Genomic DNA, 20,882 nt, shown 5'->3' with positions numbered 1-20,882 from the left:
AAAAAAAAAAAAAAAAAAAAAAGGGCCATCGCTCTTAGAAAAGTAAGTTGGTGATCTTGGAGGAGGAAAATGGAGGGAATGAAATTATAAGTAATAGGGAATAGGATTTCTCTTCTTCAATAAGAGAAATTGGCCCTGTGGTGAGATGACAAGTCACAAGGAGGAGCTCAACCTTGAAGTAACTATGAAAAATAGGATCACTAGCATTAATATATCGATCTTCATGGGATATATACAAAGGTATTGTAGATATGAATGGAATCATTAAGATGGTTAGGGGTGGCCCTTACCTTCTCTAAATTTAAGAGAACTCTATGTAACTATGTATAATCATAAAATTTAGCTCTTAAATTCTCATGCAATATGTATATTTTAGAAGTTTTATCCCTAATAATTTTTAGGTAAACTCTTTCGCATCCTCTCATGTAAAATTCTAAGTCTTTTGCTAATAATAAAAAAGATATTATGATTAAATGGTTCTTTTCAATTCAAAAACATCAATTTCCCGAGCATTTTAGATTACATTTGGCAATATTTTTTATTATCTTACTATGTTTCTTAAGTTGGTAGAATTGATTTGGGGGAGTTTGGTAAAGGGCAAGTCAACTACTACGTGGGACGATTTAGCTATATATATGAAAGATAAAGACGAATTAAGAGTTATTAAAAAACTGAGCATCTATGCTTTTCTTAAAAACTCTTTTTTTCTTTCTAGAAAGCGGCACTTATACTTTAAAAAGATAGGGATATTTTATTTATTTTACTATTAATATATTATTATAAAATTTATATGATTATGCACGGATTTCAATGTATTTTTAGATCTCAATTAAAACAATCATTATATATGGGCCAACATTTCATTAATTAAGTCATATGTAATTATAATTTTTTTCAAGATTATTAATAGATCAAAAATCTTACAATTTCAGTGCTTATATATAATTAATTAAGTCATATGAATTTTCCTCGGGGTCTTTGCTGGCTTGCTCTTCGGTTAATTTGGGTGTGGATAAATCGGTAACACCTTCTGGTGTAGGCTTGGCAAGTGAGCTCTCTGCTCGTATTGTTGTTCCTATAATTCTTTCCCCGGTGACGCCTACTGTTCAAGTAACTGGCCGTTTTATTGAGGTCCATGTTAATTTATTATCACCTGAGGCTTTGTTGCTCATGTGGGTGCCAATTCGGGGGAGAGTGTTAGGATGCAACTAGATTGGCTTCAATGCTCGTCCGATTCCTCTTCGGGGCAAGTGGAGATGATGTTCATGGGGATGATTTTGCTTTGCAGAATGACCGTCCGGTTGTTTCTGTTTCCTCTCATGGGAGGGGTAAACGTGGTATGAAATAATTTTTTGAATGTGTTATTGTTTGTTGCTTCTCTATGGTTGTTAGTTTCTCTGTGGTGGTGGCGATTTGGGCATTGATTGGCTTTAGGTGGTTGCCGTTTTACTAGAGCTTCATTTAAAATTTGCAGTTGTGCTTTATAATGTTTTAGGCAAAGACATGGCTAGGGATCACTATTTTGAAGTCGTGGCTCATGGAATTCTTTGGTAGTGCATTTCTTGATGGGATGGCTACTTGCTGTGTTACTACTCTCAAATCCAAACTGGATGGTCCATGCCTGACTTCAGAGTAATTGGAAGCCTCTACCAACTACTGGGCTGATGGGTTGTTAACCCTTTGTATCTTCTATAGCTTTTTAATCATTTCATTTTTTTTTTTGCTTGATATACTTCCTTTTTATGATTTAATAAAATTTGTGTTTTTGTTTATATATATATATATATAATAATAATAATAATAGTAAGAATCTTGACAATATCAATTTAAGAAGTCCAATATCACACAATTTTGAATTCATTGAAGCACTTAGACGTCTAAGAACAATAACGTGGTCGAGGTTATTTATTTGGGCCATTTAATTGAGTATAAAAAAATGTTGTAAAAATTATTAGATTATTTGGCTTAGAAATCTATAAATAATCATTGTTCTTAAATTTGAGAACTTTTTGGTGGAGAGAACTTTTAAAGTAAAGAATTTCATAGCTCTATATATCACCACCAGGCATTTAGTGTTATAATAAAATCCTAATAAAGAGTAGTCTTGTCATCATCCAATTGAACTATACTTGAGGACTTGTAGAGATATAAGATTATCATGATATTAAGGAGATATGTGGACCTAAAAAGATTTTCTTATAATTTCATGATTGACTTACATAATCGGAATCTTATTTGGCTCAATGGGTTGAACGTAGAACTAATGATGTGAGAGGAACACCAACAAAGTTTTGCAATAATTTACATATGTCAACTAGTTCCTCGTGCAAAAGTAGTTTGATGAATACCCTGAGTAGGTTGTTCTCTCAAGGACATAGGAAATGTTTGAATAATTTTTTAGATAGATGGTAATATGATGATGGCTTCGTAATCAAAGGCATAATCAATTTGAGAAGAAGGTCATGAAGTTTGGTTGTTGACAAAGTCAAAAGTTTTTAGCTTGAGACTTTGTTTGGGACTGTTTTCTTACTACTTCTTAAATCAACTTTTTGGTATAAAAATTAAATTTTTTGTATTAAAAACTGCTTTAAGAAGCAGTAAAAAAGCCATACAAATGAAATATGAAGCTTTAAATGTTATAAGTGGTAGTCTAATAAAGAGTGCTTGATAAATAGGTAAAATTATCCTAATTTTAACAAGAACCAATGCATTACACATAGGTTACACAATTTGAATTTGAATAAGAACATAATTTAAAAAAATAAGTTTAATCGCAATTTTATCAAAGAAAATTTATCTACTTTACTTTAGCATTATAATATGAAATAAAAGAAAATACAAAATAACATTGAAAAATAAAACCTTAATAATTTGTAATTACATATTAAATATCACTAATTTTCTTTTAAAGAGTATACTATAATGTGCTCAATACGATAGAAGCGGGGAAAACATTTAAGACTTGCTAACACGTTCTTTGAGCTGTTGCCTTCTTATTTCCTGGCCAAAAAACGTGGGTTTTCTTGACGTACACGTGACGACAAAAGGAGTCAAAATGGCTGGTTAAACTGAGCCAGCGCAGCCCGACACGTGGTAGAAGATCAGAGTGTTGGGTTCGCTACGTGGACGGTGGATTTCAGTGGGTTATTTGATTTGGACAATCATTGAGCTGGCGGTAACAATAAGTTCGTGATGATCTGAATTGCTTACCTGTGCATAGAAGGATTGTATCATGCGTATTCTTTATTTTTTTTTAATTATTTAAATAATGAGTGGAAATTATAAGAAATAAGAACTGAATCTATATTATATAAGTTTTTTTTTTTTCTTAAATCAATATGCCTAACAAATTGCTTTGTTTTTTTTTTCACAAATAAGTATTTTTTATTTTTTATTATGATACTTTATCTCCATTTTATATAAATATCCTAAACAAAGAACTTTTTTTTTTAATTTTGTGTTTTATATTAAAATTAGAATCTTATAGGTGCAAATATATTTAATATAAATATACTCAAACTTTAAGATGTTATCTCCAAAATAATTATAAATGCCTTCATTTTTTATATAATTTGTAAATGAATTAATTAACTATATAATTCGAATTACTATATATATATTCAAAATAATCAAAGCTATTGATAATAAATAGATTTAAGCTTTATTTAGGGTGACTTTTTTATTGCTTTGAAATATAGTTGTAGAGAAATTAAGTTTTTAAAATTATAGAAAATAACTTCTTAATACAACTTTTTAAAAAAAACAATAACAAGCAGTGGCCAAAACAATGGTGGTTGTGATCTCAAAAGCAAAGTAGTAAGAAAGTTGACCCAAATTAAGCCTTAGGCTTCGTTTGGGACGGCTTTTTTATTGCTTTCCAAAACGGAGTTTTAGTACAAATTTTTGTACTAAAACTCCGTTTTGGAAAGCAATAAAAAAGCCGTCCCAAACGAAGCCTTAGTGTTACTTAAAACTTCACATAAACCCAACTAAAGGAAGCTCATAAGAGGCACTGAGTTTATATGTATGAAAAATCCATCTAGGAAAAACCATGAGGTTTGACCCAATATAAATAATCCAATATGTAGTTGAAGATTATAAACTTTGTCCTTCCCTTTAATTAGAGAATGTGTGATTATAAAATTGTGATCGTTGACGTAGCCTCCTATGAGTGTAGTATAAAATAAAATTGAGGGTGATGGGCAACAATTTTAATTAACGAGCAACAATGACATTAAGACAATAATTAAATATTGTTAGTGTTGCCTGATAATGAGAATGCGCAATGCAATCAAATGGCTACAAACACTGGCATTGATTGGAAAATGGAAAAAAATGGTCCAACAATATTGAGGGGTGCAAGAATCTGATGTCGATGCTATAGTGACGCCAGTCATGTGGTGAAATCTAAAGGATGGGAGTCTAGCAACATTAATCGGAAGATGATGATTATTTGCATCGATTGATAAGTAAAACTTTAGCCTCTTTCATATCTCTAAACTCTCTCTCTCTCTCTCTCTCTTAAGTAATTGTGTTTTTCATTTGAAAATGAGGACATGTTTGTGAATTTTTTAATGAATTTTTTGTTATTACTTGTCATCTTATATTTTTTAATAAAATTTCATTGATTTGTATCATTTTAAATTATAAGGAGCACTTGTTACTATATAGTCTATGTGATATGATCTTGATTTTTTCGAGCTTATATGACATTCAAACATCCATTTCATATATTTCATGTGGCGAATGATTACTTCAAAGAATTAATATTTTAGCACGAAAGGCAAATTATTGTTAACATTTAATCCCATCCTTAATGATTCATTTAATCTTTAATTATGGCTTTCTACATATATTCTCTAGGACATTCACCTTTATGGTTTTATCTCTAAGAGGATGAAGATTGGTCCAACATTCAACTTTATTATGTCATCAATATTGAGGTTACTAAGAATAACCTAGTTTTACTTTGTTTATATGGCCTTCTCTGAGTTTAGGGAAATATAATCATTTATATCTCATATCTATTATTGGATCAGAAATTTTTTTCTATCATCTTTAAGTGATAAAGAAATAGATTAACTCAAATGAGATTCTTGATTAGATCTTTCATTTGAACGTTCAATAAAATAATAAATTGAAGCAAGTTAAATTGTAGTACATAAACTCTAGTGCAGGGGTGGAACTTTATAATGAGATTTTTTTTTTTTTTTTTGCATGAGATCTCTACTTTTTTTCAGCAGCATAAAAATGTCATAAAAACATTTTTTAACTGAAGAACTATCTAAATTATATTATTAATTATAGTCAATTAATAATATATAGAAAAAAGAAAATGATAATAATTTATTATGAACATTATATAAAAATTATTATGTAAGTTATCTTCCTATGTGCCTTATTTTGTTGAGATTAATATTTGATGCATCGTCAAAAATTATCTTGATCGAGCACGAATCTCGAGGCAAAATCATGTTGGAAACTTCAAAAATTAAATCGGAGATCATCTGAATTCTGATTTCAACAAACTTACAGTCGAACTGAGCTTCTCGGAAACACGAACCCAACGACACCAAAATCGACTCAATCCGAGCCCAAATGAGTCCAAATCAAAGACCCGAAGCACTTTTGAAAGGATCGAACTACAATTTGGGTTACCAAACAATCTTCAATCATTACATGCTTATAGTCGAATCGAGTGGCTCGACGAGACGAATCCAACGAGCTCAAGATCATCAAATTCTGATATCATTAAGACAGTCAAATATCCATTGAACGATGCATGATCGTAGGAATCAAGATCGGCCGTCCATTCAAACCCCTCCAAATTTACCCTTGATCTTCCACTTATTTACAATTCATGCCACTCAAGAATTCTATAAATAGAACCCCATTTCCTCATGAAAGGGGGGAAGAGCCAAGAGAGAAGAAGGAAGAGGAGGATGAAAGCTCCAGCCGCCTAGCTTCTTCTCGACCACCGCCGGAGTTCTGCTGCACCACCGACAAATTATGCCGCACCACCTCCAGGTTCTGTCAAACCACCACCAGACCATCAAGGTCATCGAAGTGCCACCCAAAGCTGGAGTGCCCCCCTGATGCTAAAGTGCCACTATTGGACCGCTACATGATACCGGAGTGCTGCCAAACCACCACCTGGGGCCCAGACTTCTGTCGGACCACCACCTGATGCCCAGAGTTCTGCCCGACTATGGTCGTTCCGAACTCCCTCACCAGACAACGTTCTTTTTGGCCCCAATTTCTTGCCTAATACAGTCTTTCCGACCACTGTCATCCGATTACGGTTCTTCCGACCTACGTCGCTCGCCGAATGTGGTCCTACTGCCCAAATGAACATATCAACATTGATTCTTCCGACTCCTAATACACTCTATATGATGTATATTTGCTACTTCGAACTAACGCCTTCTCCCAAAGAAGGGCCTCATTTGTAATCAACTGCAAAGAATAGTGGATTCATTCAAACTGGGCTAGGCCCCGTGATTTTTTCCCTTTTTAAGAGTTTCCACGTAAAAACTCTTGTGTCTCTTATGAATGCTACACCCTCTCATTTATCTGATTGTGTGCTGGATCTTCGTACAATACTAAGAAGTTAAACTATATATTTCTCTTCCGCCACGAATACTCCAGGACGCAACAATACTAATATTCCACTTTTTGGTCAATTAAAAAGAATTAGAAATTTTGCGTTAAAATAAGATATTCTAAGTCATTATGAATTTTGTACATCCTCATATTTTTTTATGATTAATGTAATTCACAAATAATCAATTAAATGGTATTTTAAACTAATTTTAAAATAAATTTCGCTATTTTAAAAGAATTATGATCAAAATTTAATCAAAGCACCATCATTCAATCATTTTCCACCAAAAAAAAAAATTCAAGATATAATATGAATTTGGGATCCAAGAACTTGAAACTTCAGCTATGACAAAATGAAAGGTTAGATAAAAATAATGAATTTAAAGGCTCTATTTTCAATTTTGAAAATACTTGCAAGCAATGAAAGTCTCCTCTTAAAATGTTATTTACTTGATCTTATCATAAACAATTTGAAGACATTTGTTTCGTACAAAATGTTTTTGATAAGGCCATCACATTAAGCAAAACAAATATAAAACGACAAATATAAAAATTCTTGCCTAACCCTTCCAATAAAAATAGTGCCCATTTTTTTCTTTTTTTAATCATCAGACCATTTGGTGATTAAATTAATGTAAATTGATAAATTTTAGTTCAGACTGTGTATATTAAAAAAATTATAATTTTGACAAAGATGAAAGAAATACTATTATCATTAATTAGATGATTATGAATACTTAAATAATTAAATCTATTGATCATAGATTAGAAGAAGGAAAGAAAGAAATTAAGGAGTTGGAGCTCAATTAATGAATTTGTTTATTAGTGCGGAGAGCCAATTAGCAAGGACACTAATGATTTTGTTTTTGTATGTTTAGGGCTTAGTAGTAAATTAGTTGTAAAGCCTGTAATTAGCAAAACACTGAACAATATCTAGTATTGGCTCCTTATTCATAATAAAAAGTCAAATGTTCGTAAAATTTCGCTTAGAAAATATTAAAATAAAAATTTATAATGAGAAAAAAAAATCAAGATATTAAAAATGCATAAATAAAATCGACTAAACTTACGCTTCATTTGGGACACTTTTGGCCAATGCTTGTTTTTTCCCCATCGGGCTTAGATTGGTTGATGGGCAAGCATGGCTGGGGGGTTCCTAACCTATTTTTGAATCCCCTCTCAAATGGCTCGCCTCATTCGAAGGGAGTAGCAAAGCATGGGCCTGGTACCTGTGGGTTGGCTCCGCTAGGTCCTGCTGAGGAATTAGTTACACCGTCAAGCACCTCCTACCGATGTGACAATGGGTAGATATTTTTGTTATAAAAAAAAAATTGTACTAGAAAATTATTTTAAAAAAGTATTAAGAAAACTGTTTCAAACAAAACCTCAGGCTTAGCTTAGGGTAGCTTTTGAACGCATATATCATGAAAATTTTGTACTAAAAAGTTACTTTAAAAAATAGTAAGAAAAGCAACTCACCTTGCTCTGTTGGTTGGGAGTTCTGGTAAGCAATCAAAAGGTATTGGGTTCGAGTCTCGCGTATGTATTGTGTATGTGAATTTGCCTTAACTCTTAATTGAGCTAAATATTCCGGAAAAAAATAGTAGAAAACTGTAGCAAGCGAAATTTTCCTAACTAAATCCAATATAAAAAATACATATAAAAGGAATTAAACAAAATTGGAATCAATATTGGCAAAGCTATTAACAAACTTAGAAAGGCGGCATTAATTAGACTAATTAATCCCTAGCGGTGTTCGACGAATGGTCAATTCCACAGAAGGTTAGGTGCACCAGTAGTTTGGTGGGAGATTTACTTCAAGCAATCAAAACAGTTGGATTAACGCTCTTCGGCACCAAAATTGATGCGCATTATAATAATCGGACGGCTCGCCTGCACATCACAATAAAAAAGATAAGGGCGGTAGTGGGACCCATGATCACGAAGTTGCCAACTATTTTATGATTATTATAATACTTTAATTAAGCAACTTTCTTCCTATTTTATTTTTTAGGCCACTACCATACTTTTTAAAAATTCTCTTATAAAATTAAATTTATTTGGGCATGATAGCTATAATTAAAAAAAAAATCTATTTTTTTAGAGAATTATTTATAATATCTATAATAATTTTTTAAAAAAATTATTTTTCTGATACAACTTCTATAAATTAAACCAAAACTTAGACACTGAGGCTCTCATTATTGATAATAATAATAATAATAATAATAATACAATATTATTAATACTTTGTGAAAATGGTCGTAATTTAACGTGGGCGATATATGAAAATGGAAATCGATAAAGCAAGGAATCATCACATGCATCAACTCCACATGTCACATGTGCTCCTTATCTTCAACTATTTAATGGCAAGGAGTTGGTGGACTCCACAATCTCTCTCTCTCTCTCTCTCTAATACTAAATAATAATTAATATGTGATTAGCGATAATAATATTGTAATAAAAAAATTGTTTCCCTCGTTATTATTTATGTTGCGTTTGAACAGTTTTTCTTTACTATTTTTTAAAATAATTTTTTAATACAAAATTTTAAATATAAATTTTTTTTTACTATAATAGACGCTCATCAATAAAAATATGTGTGAACAATAGAAATAAATAATATTTTTATTTTTATTAAAAAAACCCATGTTAACTATTTTTTATTTAAGAAATAATTAAATCAAAATAAAATTTGATAAAATGACACAAGATGTAATTTTTTTGTTATAAATTACATAAATCATTTGATCTTAAAATTAACGATGATATAATCGATATAGTACTATAGGGGAAAAAATAAAATGCAAAATTTAGGAGATGACTTCCTTTGAACACGACGATTGAACGTAGAAACTGATGGCGGTTGACCGTTGACCCCACTTTTTTATGAGTAGAGGAGATGGGCCTAATGATGGGATCGAACGGCTGGCTGAAGATTGTTCTTTGGAGGATACGCTTTGAGTTGGCTCATTTCTAAGCATTCTAGAATGAAATTTTTCTTAAAAGAATTTGAGAATTTATAAAAGTCAAAGTAATCATGAATAAAAATTTAAGATTTTGTTTGGGACGACTTTCTTATTTATTTTTAAAATAATTTTTTAATATAAAATTTTTTTGAATTAGAATTTTTGTACTAAAAAATTATCTTAGAAAGCAGTAAAAAAGTCTTTCCAAACAAAACCTTAGACTTTTTGTTTGGGACTACTTTCTTAATGTTTTTAAAGTAAATTTTTAGTATAAAATTTTAAATTTTTATACATAAAAGCTGTTTTGAGAATCATTAAGAAAACTGTTCCAAATGAAGTCTTAGAATGATTAATGCATGTATAATTTTAAAAATTATTTACATAATTTATATTTAAGTTTTAAAACAAATTATTGAATTCATATATATTTATATATGTGTTTTCAAAAATATTTGAGATATTTTTTTCAATATTATATTTTATAAAATGGTATGGTGCTTTTATTTATTTATAAATTTTTTTGTTAAATTTGAAAATGCAATTTTCCTAATCAAATATATTTGAGATTATAAACTTGGATACTTTGAAAAATCATATTTTTTGACCTAGTTATCGTAAAACTAATCTTGAGCTTTTGCCAACGTGAAAAAAGTCCATACTAAAAATGGAAGGAAAGTAAGGTAAGGAATTTATGCTTCTCGTGATTCATGCGCTTTTATTGTAAATAATTCCGTCTAAAGGACAAGCACTCATTCATTCAATTCCGTGTGAATGCTTTTCTCTATTTGTTTTGGTACTTTGGACAGTGATATCTGTGAAGAAGGCTATGTAGTCTGCACATACAGCGCATGCAGCCCTTATTACCTCATTCTTATTTTATGGATGAATATATCTTAGAAGGATTTAGAGAGAATTGTCCGAGCAAAGTAATAGCTGACGGCTCAAAATAAATTGGCTGGCTGGCTAAAAAAGAAAGATAGTTTAAAAGGAACATAGCGTAAAATGACTATTTTTTTTATTGTTTAGGCTTTAGAAAATAAATTTATATGAATAATTTTTTTTTGAAGTAAAATAAACACAATGTAAAAGTCAAAAATGGTGGTCGGCGATGGGTGACTGCCGTTACTATTGAGGGTGGTGACAACGATGATGACTGGTAGGTGGCGGTGATCAGAGAGTGGCAATAGTGGTGGCAGATGGAAGTGGTGACTAGAGTGTGCCGATGGTGTTAGTTGGAAGGGTCGCGGTGGTGGTGATTAGCGACTGACGACGATGTTGGCCGTTGCCAATGATGGTGGTTACCAGAGGGTGGTGGCCGGCGGTGCCCGACATCGGACGGCTATAAAGTGAGCTTGCTTGCGGGGTAAAGCATTCTTGCTCAAAACTGTGCGAGTTTACTTTACCTCATAAATGAACTTGAATGGTTTATACTATATTTAATTAATTTAACTTTGAATTTCTTTTTTATCAAACCAAAAGTCAAAATTGTTAAAATCTCTGCATTTGGAATACTTTACCCTCTAAAGTATTCCAACAAAATAACCCCTTAATTTTGGGCTTTTTTTTTTTTTGGCAAATATTTGAAGTTAGCCTAAATGAATCCAATGACATTGATTTCATTGTTGACGAATTTGGGCATGAATATCTCCAATTGGCCCGTCTTCTTATTGAAAAATTATTACTTGCGGAGTGCGCACCGTCCGCATAAGTATTGGGTACCCAGCGGTACCGAGTGCGAGTATCGCTAAGTATCCAATACTTGTGCGGACGGTTCTCCCCGTCCACCTAATAATCTCTCATAATAGGGCATATTTAAGACGGAAAACCCAGTCAAATCCGAAAAAGAGCTTGAATATTCAAACCGACCCGATTTGGCTTGACCCGCCCAGATGACACTAGGCCCGAGCCTATTCTATTAAATTGAAAAAAAGCTCGCTCGCTCGTTCTAATGCCACGTCCTTGACCTCCGATCCGATCTGTTCGCTTTTCTACTTCTCCTAGTGGGCATCGCTTCTGATCTCCTTGTTCTCGTTACCAAAACCCTAGCTTGCAGCGTGCTTTGTGACCTTTGCAGTTGACGGAGATCAACTGCAGCACTGGAAGCGAGGACCTGACCTGGCTAACGAATAGTTAAATTCGGCTTTGCGATCGCGCCGTCGCATCCGATCGCCAGAAAAATGAAGAAGGCCAAAGCTCCGAAGGCCAAACTCGAGCATCAGAACGGTCACGGTCTCCCCTTCAAGTTCGCGAAATTACTCGATCCGGAGGCCTCTTGGGACAAGGTAGGCATCTTTATTAGACGCCGGATTCATCGCCAAGGCTGTCTATGCTGTTGTAACATTCATTCTTCTCTTTTGAATTCTACGGCCATGAACTCGTGCGATATCTGAATATGATGTTGTTTGGTGCCTTTGTTTAGGATCAATTGGGGGATGTTCTGCATTGGATCCGGCAAGTGGCGGGTTTGATGTGTGGATTGATCTGGGGCGCAATCCCTCTTGTTGGTGCAGTATGGATTTTAGTGTAAGTCCTCCCAAAATTAGCAATTAGTTTTCTGGTAATGCTAACCGCCTTAATTGCTGTTAGTGAGTTCGTCATTCATTCTATATTGAGCATTAATTTTCAGCATACACTGGTGCTATAATTTGAAATATTTGAGTGAATCTAAATTGATGTTTAACTAAATTCACCCTTCAAGAGCTTTCTTTTCATTCAAGAGGCAACATCTAGCCAATGAAGGATTGTTTTAATGATGGAGACTAAGCAATGTCTGCTCGCACATTGATTAAGCAAGGGGCGAAGTTGACGCCCTTTTTTTGCATGAAAACCCGAAAATTTCAGTTTTTGGTGGAGGTGTCAACTCACTGGTATGACATTGAATGGCCAATCTCGGTTTCAATATTCAGCATGGGCAATGGGGTAACTCATTCAATGTGCTTTACAACTGAGTGGATATGAATACTACAGTATATTGTTAATTGTTATAAATGCTTTCTGAAACTTGTGTAAGGTGCTTTTTGAGGAAGATTTAGGGATTTTGAAGAGTGCTCTGAGTGAGGAGAGTATGCTAGTCGAGAGGTTGGGTTTAAAGTGCTTTTGAGGCAAACCAAGAGGATCTGTAATGATTCCTTGATGAATCCCTTGAGAAGGTCTCTCAAGAGAATTTTCCTAGAAGAATTTCTGAGAAGGATGCTTGAGAGGGACTCTCGAGAAGGTTTTTGGAGAGGAGCTATGGGGACACTTGACTTGAGCTAAGTTCCTATTAATGTGACACTGTCATGCCATTGTTTTTTTGTAATCCTGTTATTACTGCCAGGGGCGGAACCAGTCCTAATTTTTAGGGGGGGGGGCAATTGCTTAAAAATTCTTGTAATAAAGACTAAAAAATGGATGAAGATGAACAAATTACCTAAAAAATCATATAAGTTTTTTTAAAAAAAAAAAGTTTTGAGGGGGGGCAATTGCCCCCCAGACCCCAATGGGGTTCCGCCCATGATTACTGCTATGAACAGGTGGTTGGCAAAGATAGTGTCAAATCTTCAGGAAATCTTTTTTATTTACAAGTTCACCTTTTTCTAATAATGAATTATAACTGAATGTCCACCTTCTTATTGGATATCAAAACGACCATGGTAGAATCATATGACAAGTCATTCAATATGCATGAGTGTGTGAATTCACCTTTATAACTATGATGTGTGGTGGTCTACAAATAATGTTTTATGTCATGTTTTCTCTGTAACTTTGAAGAAACTTATATAAATTTTTTTTTTCTTTTTCTTTGCACTATTCAATTAGGAGCTTAAACTAAGCTGCACATTAACAATTACCCATATTTTCTTTCAAGTAATTACAACTGAGGTGATTCTTTTCATGATTCTCTTAACTTTAAACATTTCATTGCGAAGGCTACAAGTTCCCTGACCTTGGCTGAAAATATCTATGAGGATCACTTTGGAGTTTACAATTCCCACTAAGATGACTTATTGATTGTCGATATGGAGAATCATTATTGTCATTTATACTTCCATTGCGTCCTATTCCACCAAACCTTCATTAATCACTTCCATCACCCCATTATCCACTGGTTTTATCCTATCTTTATCTATCTCCTTTTTCCATCAATAATTAATTAGGAATAATTATTCTCAAGGAATATTGGTTAAAACTAATTGTTGATTTGATAGCCACACCAAGCATCAAATGATTGATTGACTTAAATGGTCTGATGGTTGAAGGATTTCTTGTGGTATTATGCAATGCTACTTAAAGTGGCTTTCTTTTTAAACTTAATTGTTGGGTTTGATAGTTCAAACTTCTCGAAGGACTGAGGAAACTTCTTACCTATAGTTCCAAAGGTTTTGTTTGCTTTGGAAGGTTGAAGAGCAATTTTCCGCCAAATGTGTGCAATATCTAGGTCATACACTTCCATAACCTATCCCTCACTATAATGGATAAATATTGGTTGGTATCAATAGTCATGATGGGTTTAATATGCCTATTAAGGAAGGACCTAACCACATTTAGTAGTCCCAGGGTGCAACATAGGGAGTTAGTCATCTCTATTCCAAATAATTGAGCAATTTAAAAAACTTTGTTCTTCTATAATTAATGGATTTCGAGAAATCAATGTTCGGGATCTACATGCAACAATAAATGTATTGTCGACCTATACAAAAAAACAGTAAGTTATGGCTTAAACTTATTGATCTGAATGTCCTTCTTCAGTGGCAATCCAAATCAAATGAGGCGGCCTATGCTCAATTGATGATTGATAGAGTACTACCATTCCCACCAAAGGAGGGTCACTCGATTAAAGACAAATGTGAGAAAATAGTGATAAATAAGGTTATTCTCCCTAAAGATCCCAAAAAGGCATTTATCTCAATTAAATGAGTCAATAATGACAATCTCTTTCATCTATAAAGAATCTCAGCACTACTAGATATGTATGAAGCCCTCTTAATGTCAAAAGTAACTTTGGGAAAGTAATTCAAGTTCCAAAAACTCAAAGTGGTATGAAGCATATTTTGCAGACAAATATATGATCGAGACATTCATGCCCAAAATTCATTACATTCTATGAGTTCTTATTATCCATCACAATGCTCCCGAAGGTCAAAAAGAGAGAAAAAGGATGATAAAATAGATGTGTATGCATAGAGAAATCATCATTTCCATAGAAAGGCTCAAAGTTGACTTTATGAGATCTATTCCTCCCCCTTTTTCGAAGTGCAACCTCACACTCCATCTATTAAGCGTCACTGATGTTTTCTTTGGTGTAGAAGATAGTGTGGTGATGGGCTGGTCAATTAGATTATTGAAGAATGCATTTGATTAATGGAGATGGGATCTCATGTGGGTGGTTGAATTCAATAAGATAATACTATGTAGTTGGTGTTAACTTATTTATGATTTTATTAAATGTGTTGTAGTTAAGCATAACAATAATATATTCAAGCTTTAAATATAATAATTTTCTATTATTTATTCTTGTTAATGCCATAAATTTAAGTTTACATGAAAAAATTAAAATGCCTAATTTTATTGTATTATCTATTGAAAATAGTTTTAACATATATACAAGAAATAGATTTTAAAATTAGAAGTTGAACAATGATAGATTTATGTCTTGATTTTCACTTTGGTTGAGAAGTTTTCAAGTATCTGCTCCTGAGAAGGAATATTCTTGTCATGACTTGGTTGCTATTAGGGGTGTAAATGAGTCGAGTTGAACTCGTTGCAGGCCTGACTCGAGCTCGACTTGCGAGCCAAATCTTGAGCTTGAACTAAGCTCGTGTAATTTAAAATGAGTTACATTACCATTTTATCCTCAATTGATTAAAAAAAAACTTATAATTTCATTATTCCCAATTTTATTAAGATCCATAGGCTTATATCTGAATTATCATTAAGCAAGGGCAAGCTGCAAAGTTGTTTCAATGGCCAAGTTTTGTGCTCATCTTTTACGGACACTAAAATCATAACTTAATATCATCCATCTCCAACAAAAATTCTGCTTTAATTATTTTCCTTAATATCCTTTTTTTATCGTTTTTACAGATTTCTGGTGCTTTCATCTGGTATTATATATGTATACTATGCTCAAATTCTGAAGATTGACGAGGAGGAATTTGGAGGCCATGGGGCGTTGCTTCAGGAAGGGCTATTTGCTTCATTCTCTCTTTTCTTGGTAACTATCTATATCCACTTGTTCTCATCCCGCTGTTCTTCTTCCACTTTGGGGACCTCGCTGATGCTGCTTAAAAGATTCACTTGTGATTATACTGAAATTTGGAAAAATTCTGATTAGGATAAACATTTTAGTTATTAGATTTATTTTATGATGGATTCATCTTAAGAGAAATTTAATGTTAAAAAACTTTATTCATATCAACTTTATTGCACTGAGATATAATAAATCTTGTTAAACTGCAGCTTGCCTGGATAGTAGTATACAGCTTGGCACATTTTTAGGAGCGTCTATCTCCATCGAAGTCTTCGAAGACTATCTGCGGTTGCCCTTTGTATTCTCGCAGTTTTATCCTGCTTGAAGTAGCAGATTGGGCCGGCTCCACAATTCTCTTCCTTTCTTTGCATCTTTATTGTTTGTTTTTTTTTTCCTTTAGATCTTCAATTTGGACGGTAGAGGCAATACTGTCAACTTTTTGAAACAGATTTGTGCTTGGCATTCTCATTGTACCGTCCAAAAACTCTAAAGCTTTATTTTGTAATAACCAACTTTTTTTTTTTTCTTTAATTCCTTCTTCAAATCATGAGATTTGAGTAAATGAAGACTGCACGATACTCTGCATCTCCTATTTTGATTGATGAGCAGAGCAATTCTTTGTAGTACTTATGGGCTTGTGTTGGATCATTTCAAGATTATGATGGCTTTGTTATTAGATGTTTATTGCATGCCTCTTCTTTTTTTCCTTGAACATGCAGGGTTTTGATAATATAATTGGACAATTTATCATTATTTGAGTGATAAGCCTACATTTTTTGGATATATCTTTTGGTTCGTAATAAAATTTTGGTAAATCAAGAAAAGAAAAATCATTTGAATCTGAATAGATGGAGCAATTAATAGTGTGAACTAAAGTCTAAAGGTATGTTCATAATGATTTTTAATAAATTAAAAGAAACGAGTTTGTTTTAAAAAGAGAGTTATTTGTATATGGTGATATGCAGGTCAATTGAAGAGAATGAGTTTCGCATTAAAAAGGAGCCTTGTCAATCTAGAGAGATTATTCTGTGCGGAGATTGGATGCAAAATGTCGTCCAGTGATCAATTAAAATATGTCACATCAACAGTACCAAGTCGAGCAAGGGGTAACGTGGAGCATTTTGATTAGTCTCCGGATGATATTTGACATCCACAATCGTCAAATATGAAGGTGTCAGAAAAGATGGAACTCATTACTTTTCCGAAAGTAAGAACAGCTAAAACAAACGACTGTCATTTATAAAAAAAAAAAGACAAATTATCGCAAAATCCATTGAGAATGGCACTATGATCATATAACAAAATGTGAATTTTCAGTCATCTTTAATTCTCTTCAGTAGTTTGCTAGCCCACTGCCTTAGCCGCCGCCTCAGCGTAAAACCAATAAAAACTCCAACTGTAAAACTAACGGCACACAACTTAGAGCATGTCCACAGCGATACTGCATTCCTACAAAATATGCATCCGGTTCACACTGTTAAGAGCAATTCAAACTCTTAATAACTATACTGTATAACTATGATTTTATTTGGAACAATTTTTTTTTGTTACTTCTTAAAACAGTTTTTTAGTTCAATAATTAAATTTTTTATTTTAAAAAACTGCTTTAAGAAGTAACAAGAAAGGTGATTCAAATGAAGCCTATGTGTACAATGTTAAGTTGAAAAATGAATTATTCTTTAGGTTTCCCAATTCCACTTTCCCAGGAACACCAAACTTTCACTTTTGCGCTAAAGAAAAATTGGTTGGATCCTTAACCATACATTCAAAGTAGTAGAATATATAATATGCTACTATTTCTAGAAAGTAAGACTTCATAGATGACTGATCCTTCTCAAATTAAAATTTGAATTTTTTTATTTTTATTTTTATTTTTTGAAAATTGTTGGCACAACAACTATTAAATTTGCTAAATGCTAATAAATTATTTGGCTTTTTGTTTCAAGATTTAAGAACTGTGTGAGAGAGAGAAATCATCAAGTAAGTTAAAATCATGTATTTAACAAATAAAAGAGTTGAAATAAATTTCACAAAACAGTAGAATTTAAAATCCCTAAAATTCTATTTGACAATATTTAAGCTAAATCTTGGTTAATTCCTGACTAAAATAGGATATCAAACAAGCTACAAGTAGGATTTAGTAAATCATGTAAGCCAAGATTTAGTAAATCCTGAGAAGATTAAACTCAATAAACTATTTCGCATGAAATTTTGTAAATTTTGCTTAAGATTGATAAATTGTTTGGTAATTTATTTCAGGTTTTTCCTCTGACATTTATCTTCTAGATGTGAAATAGTAAAGACATTATTCATTTATGATTAAGATATACGGGTGCTTCAGAAACAGCTATATGAGTAAATAATTAATTTTCCCTCAAAAACAATGGAATGAAGTACAAATCAGAATATCACACGTTTAAAAAGAAAGAACATGATCTAGTTAAATGAATGCTCAAGTGATATCTTCTATGATAATAGCTAACTTTATTTTTTAATAATAAAATGAATAAGAAAGGCTACCAAAACGAAAGCATCTCCTAATTACCGTTACATTTTATTCGATGCAGCAAGTTAGAACAAATGTTAATAGGAGGAATACAGCAAACCCTTTTCAACAGAAATTTGTCATTTCGAATTCTAATTTACCTCCCTGAATTACAAAAAACGGTCAAGATAATTCAGTCAAGCATCTTCATTTGAAGCCTTTTGAGTCTAATTCTATTAGCAAATCTCCATGTTTCAGGTTAAAGAACTCTAACAGAAATTGACACAACTAAGCGTGATTATAACAATTGAAGCCCCACAATCTCTACAAAATTTCCAAGAAGAAAAATCACATGGAGCAAAATAAGGGGGTATTTACATATATACCACAAAATTCTAATGCTAAACTTTAATAGTTACTTATAAAACACTTAGTTATCATATCTAGGGGCTGTTTGGATGCAGAATTTAGGTTGGATTTGAGGCCGTTTTGAGCTAAATACAACCAAACGGCCAAAAATGCAAAATCAAATCTCACGGTAAATCAAAGCCGTGGTTGACGGAAAACTACCCCTTTTGGTGGTAAATCCCGAATTTACGAAATCCTTCAATTTGGTGGATTTAACGCTTTATTGGCACGAGAGGGAAGAAGAGTCCGCACGATTCCAACTTTTCGCCTTATCTCCTCACTCTTGCCACTTCAGAACAGCTCAGAAGCCATGGTCTCCCATGCTCCATTGTTGCGGATCCTCGCTATAATAAGGCACACTGACGCTCCCCATTCCACAACTGCTTCTCGCAATCACTCGATCAATCGCCCTAGGAAATCTAGCGTGCAGAAGATCGTCTTCTAGTATGATCTCTCCCTCTCGCTTATTTGGTTTATTTGCCATAATATGTTGGTTTCTAGTTTGTTTTTTACCGCATATACCTTTGTTCGATTTTATGTCCGATACTTCCTTGGCACCGTTTCTAACAGCTGAACGTATATAATTTTCTGCACTTCCATAAACCTATTATATTTCTGCATTGTGCTGTTACTGTTGCTAGAGTGGCGTTATATTTCAACATTGTGCTATTAGTAGACTATTTCAATCTATTATACCTAATGTCATCCTTGCCATATTAAGATAGTAGGTTGGGGAGTGCTTTTAGTCAATTATAGTACTAAAACTATGTTAGCCCAAGTCGAAAAGTCTATAGTCTTTTTTTTTTTTTTTTAATAAAGGTTTTGATATTCAAAGTTTTTGTACACAACGGCATTAGTAAAATGAGAAATCCTCTTTGTAATTCAATGAAGTACAACTAAACTCAGTGGTCTGATTTAATTTGATAAGTTTTTAAAGCTTCTTATGAGAGCAAGTGGGTAGTGCTATTGCACTCAAATTGAGAAGCTTCTGTTCATACGTAGCTTATGAGGTCAAATTGAGTAGTTTTAAAAGCTTCTTATGAGGTCATATCTCTTTACAATTGAATTGCCAAACAGTTACACATATTTATCATGATTTATATTGAATGTTACCAACAGTTTTCAGGATTTAACACCCCTAGTATTTCATAAATCCGGATTCAGAGCATTAACGAAATCCAACTTAAATTAAATCCCGGGTGCATCCAAACAGCCTCCTAAAGACAAAAAAAATGAGCAGAAAATAATGTTAAAATTTGACGATTTGCGAATGCACCTGGACCCCGAGCGTATTAATACACGGGTTTGATCCGAAGGAATCTGGTAAGAGCTGGATGACAAGTTATCCAGTATTGATGCTTGCGGCGGCGAGCGAGGTCCAACCTTGAATCTCTCCATGAACGCCGTCAAAATCGACAGATAAAAACAGAGAGGAGCAGGGGACGGAGTCGAGGAGAGTAGAAGACTAGGGTTTACTGGGTTTCCCGTTTCTGGGAGACGATCTAGCTAATAATATTAAACACGGAATACGATTTTGAGATAAGGAGTTCCGCGAGTCACTGCATCCAGTGATCGAGAGCGGTGATTTCTCTTCATGCCCTGTAGCATTTCAAATTATGTTATGGTCGTTATATAATGTGACCGAACATTAAAAATAATGAAAAAAAAAAAAGTAAGGCTGCCTACGTTTGATATGTAAGATTTTATCGGGAACAATTTTATTACTGTTTCTTTAAATATATTTTTAATGGAAAGATAAAATTTTTGGTGCTAAAAAGATGCTTCGAAATGAAAACCTAAGATTTCGCTTGGGAGTTGGGACTGCTTGAAATTATTATTTAAGAAATTTTTATGCTAAAAAATAAATTTATAAAATAGAAAAAAAACTATCACAAATGAAATCTTAAAATAACTTTCTTATTATTTTCTTAATCATTTTTTAAGTACAAAATTTTATACTAAAAAAATACTTACTAAAATAACTTTTTAATACAAAATTTTTTAATTCAAAGAATTTTATAACTAAAAAGCTGCTTTCTAAAATAAATTTTTAGTATAAAAATTTTTTAATTCAAAAAAAAATTATACTAAAAAACTAATTTAAAAACAACAACAAAAAAATTGTCCCACACAAAGCCTAAATATTTACCTTGATTTTATTTTGGTGGCTATCATTTTATAAAAT

The 20,882-nt window shown here is 32.8% G+C and overlaps 2 protein-coding genes across 2 annotated transcripts; one reads left to right on the top strand and one right to left on the bottom strand.

The window, feature by feature from the left end:
- Window positions 1-11,538: 11,538 nt before the first annotated feature.
- Window positions 11,539-16,488, top strand: LOC110108886 (uncharacterized protein RAB5IF homolog). Its single transcript, XM_020839722.2, has 5 exons — window positions 11,539-11,857; window positions 11,995-12,098; window positions 15,639-15,768; window positions 16,014-16,071; window positions 16,113-16,488. The coding sequence occupies exons 1-4, from the start codon at window positions 11,753-11,755 to the stop codon at window positions 16,050-16,052; spliced, it is 378 nt and encodes a 125-aa protein (XP_020695381.1). The 5' UTR covers window positions 11,539-11,752; the 3' UTR covers window positions 16,053-16,071; window positions 16,113-16,488.
- Window positions 16,489-16,978: 490 nt separating this feature from the next.
- LOC110108891 lies at window positions 16,979-20,249 on the bottom strand. The gene is made up of 2 exons (XM_020839731.2): window positions 19,974-20,249; window positions 16,979-17,253 (listed from the first exon to the last, which is right to left on the bottom strand). The coding sequence occupies exons 1-2, from the start codon at window positions 20,093-20,095 to the stop codon at window positions 17,118-17,120; spliced, it is 258 nt and encodes an 85-aa protein (XP_020695390.1). The 5' UTR covers window positions 20,096-20,249; the 3' UTR covers window positions 16,979-17,117.
- Window positions 20,250-20,882: the final 633 nt, after the last annotated feature.

This window comes from Dendrobium catenatum, unplaced genomic scaffold (assembly GCF_001605985.2).
Source record: "Dendrobium catenatum unplaced genomic scaffold, ASM160598v2 fragScaff_scaffold_1297, whole genome shotgun sequence".
In the NCBI taxonomy this organism is placed as follows: domain Eukaryota; kingdom Viridiplantae; phylum Streptophyta; class Magnoliopsida; order Asparagales; family Orchidaceae; genus Dendrobium; species Dendrobium catenatum.
The sequence above is the reverse complement of the archived record's forward strand: the minus strand, read 5'-3'. Positions and strand labels throughout refer to the sequence as shown.

Excerpts from the sequence above, each read along its gene's own strand:
- LOC110108886 (XM_020839722.2), top strand. The coding sequence starts at position 11,753 with ATGAAGAAGGCCAAAGCTCCGAAGGCCAAACTCGAGCATCAGAACGGT. Across the intron at positions 11,858-11,994 it reads CGGAGGCCTCTTGGGACAAG|GATCAATTGGGGGATGTTCT; the intron begins GTAGGCATCTTT and ends GCCTTTGTTTAG. Across the intron at positions 12,099-15,638 it reads GGTGCAGTATGGATTTTAGT|ATTTCTGGTGCTTTCATCTG; the intron begins GTAAGTCCTCCC and ends TCGTTTTTACAG.
- LOC110108891 (XM_020839731.2), bottom strand. The coding sequence starts at position 20,095 with ATGGAGAGATTCAAGGTTGGACCTCGCTCGCCGCCGCAAGCATCAATA. Across the intron at positions 17,254-19,973 it reads TTAATACGCTCGGGGTCCAG|GAATGCAGTATCGCTGTGGA; the intron begins GTGCATTCGCAA and ends CATATTTTGTAG.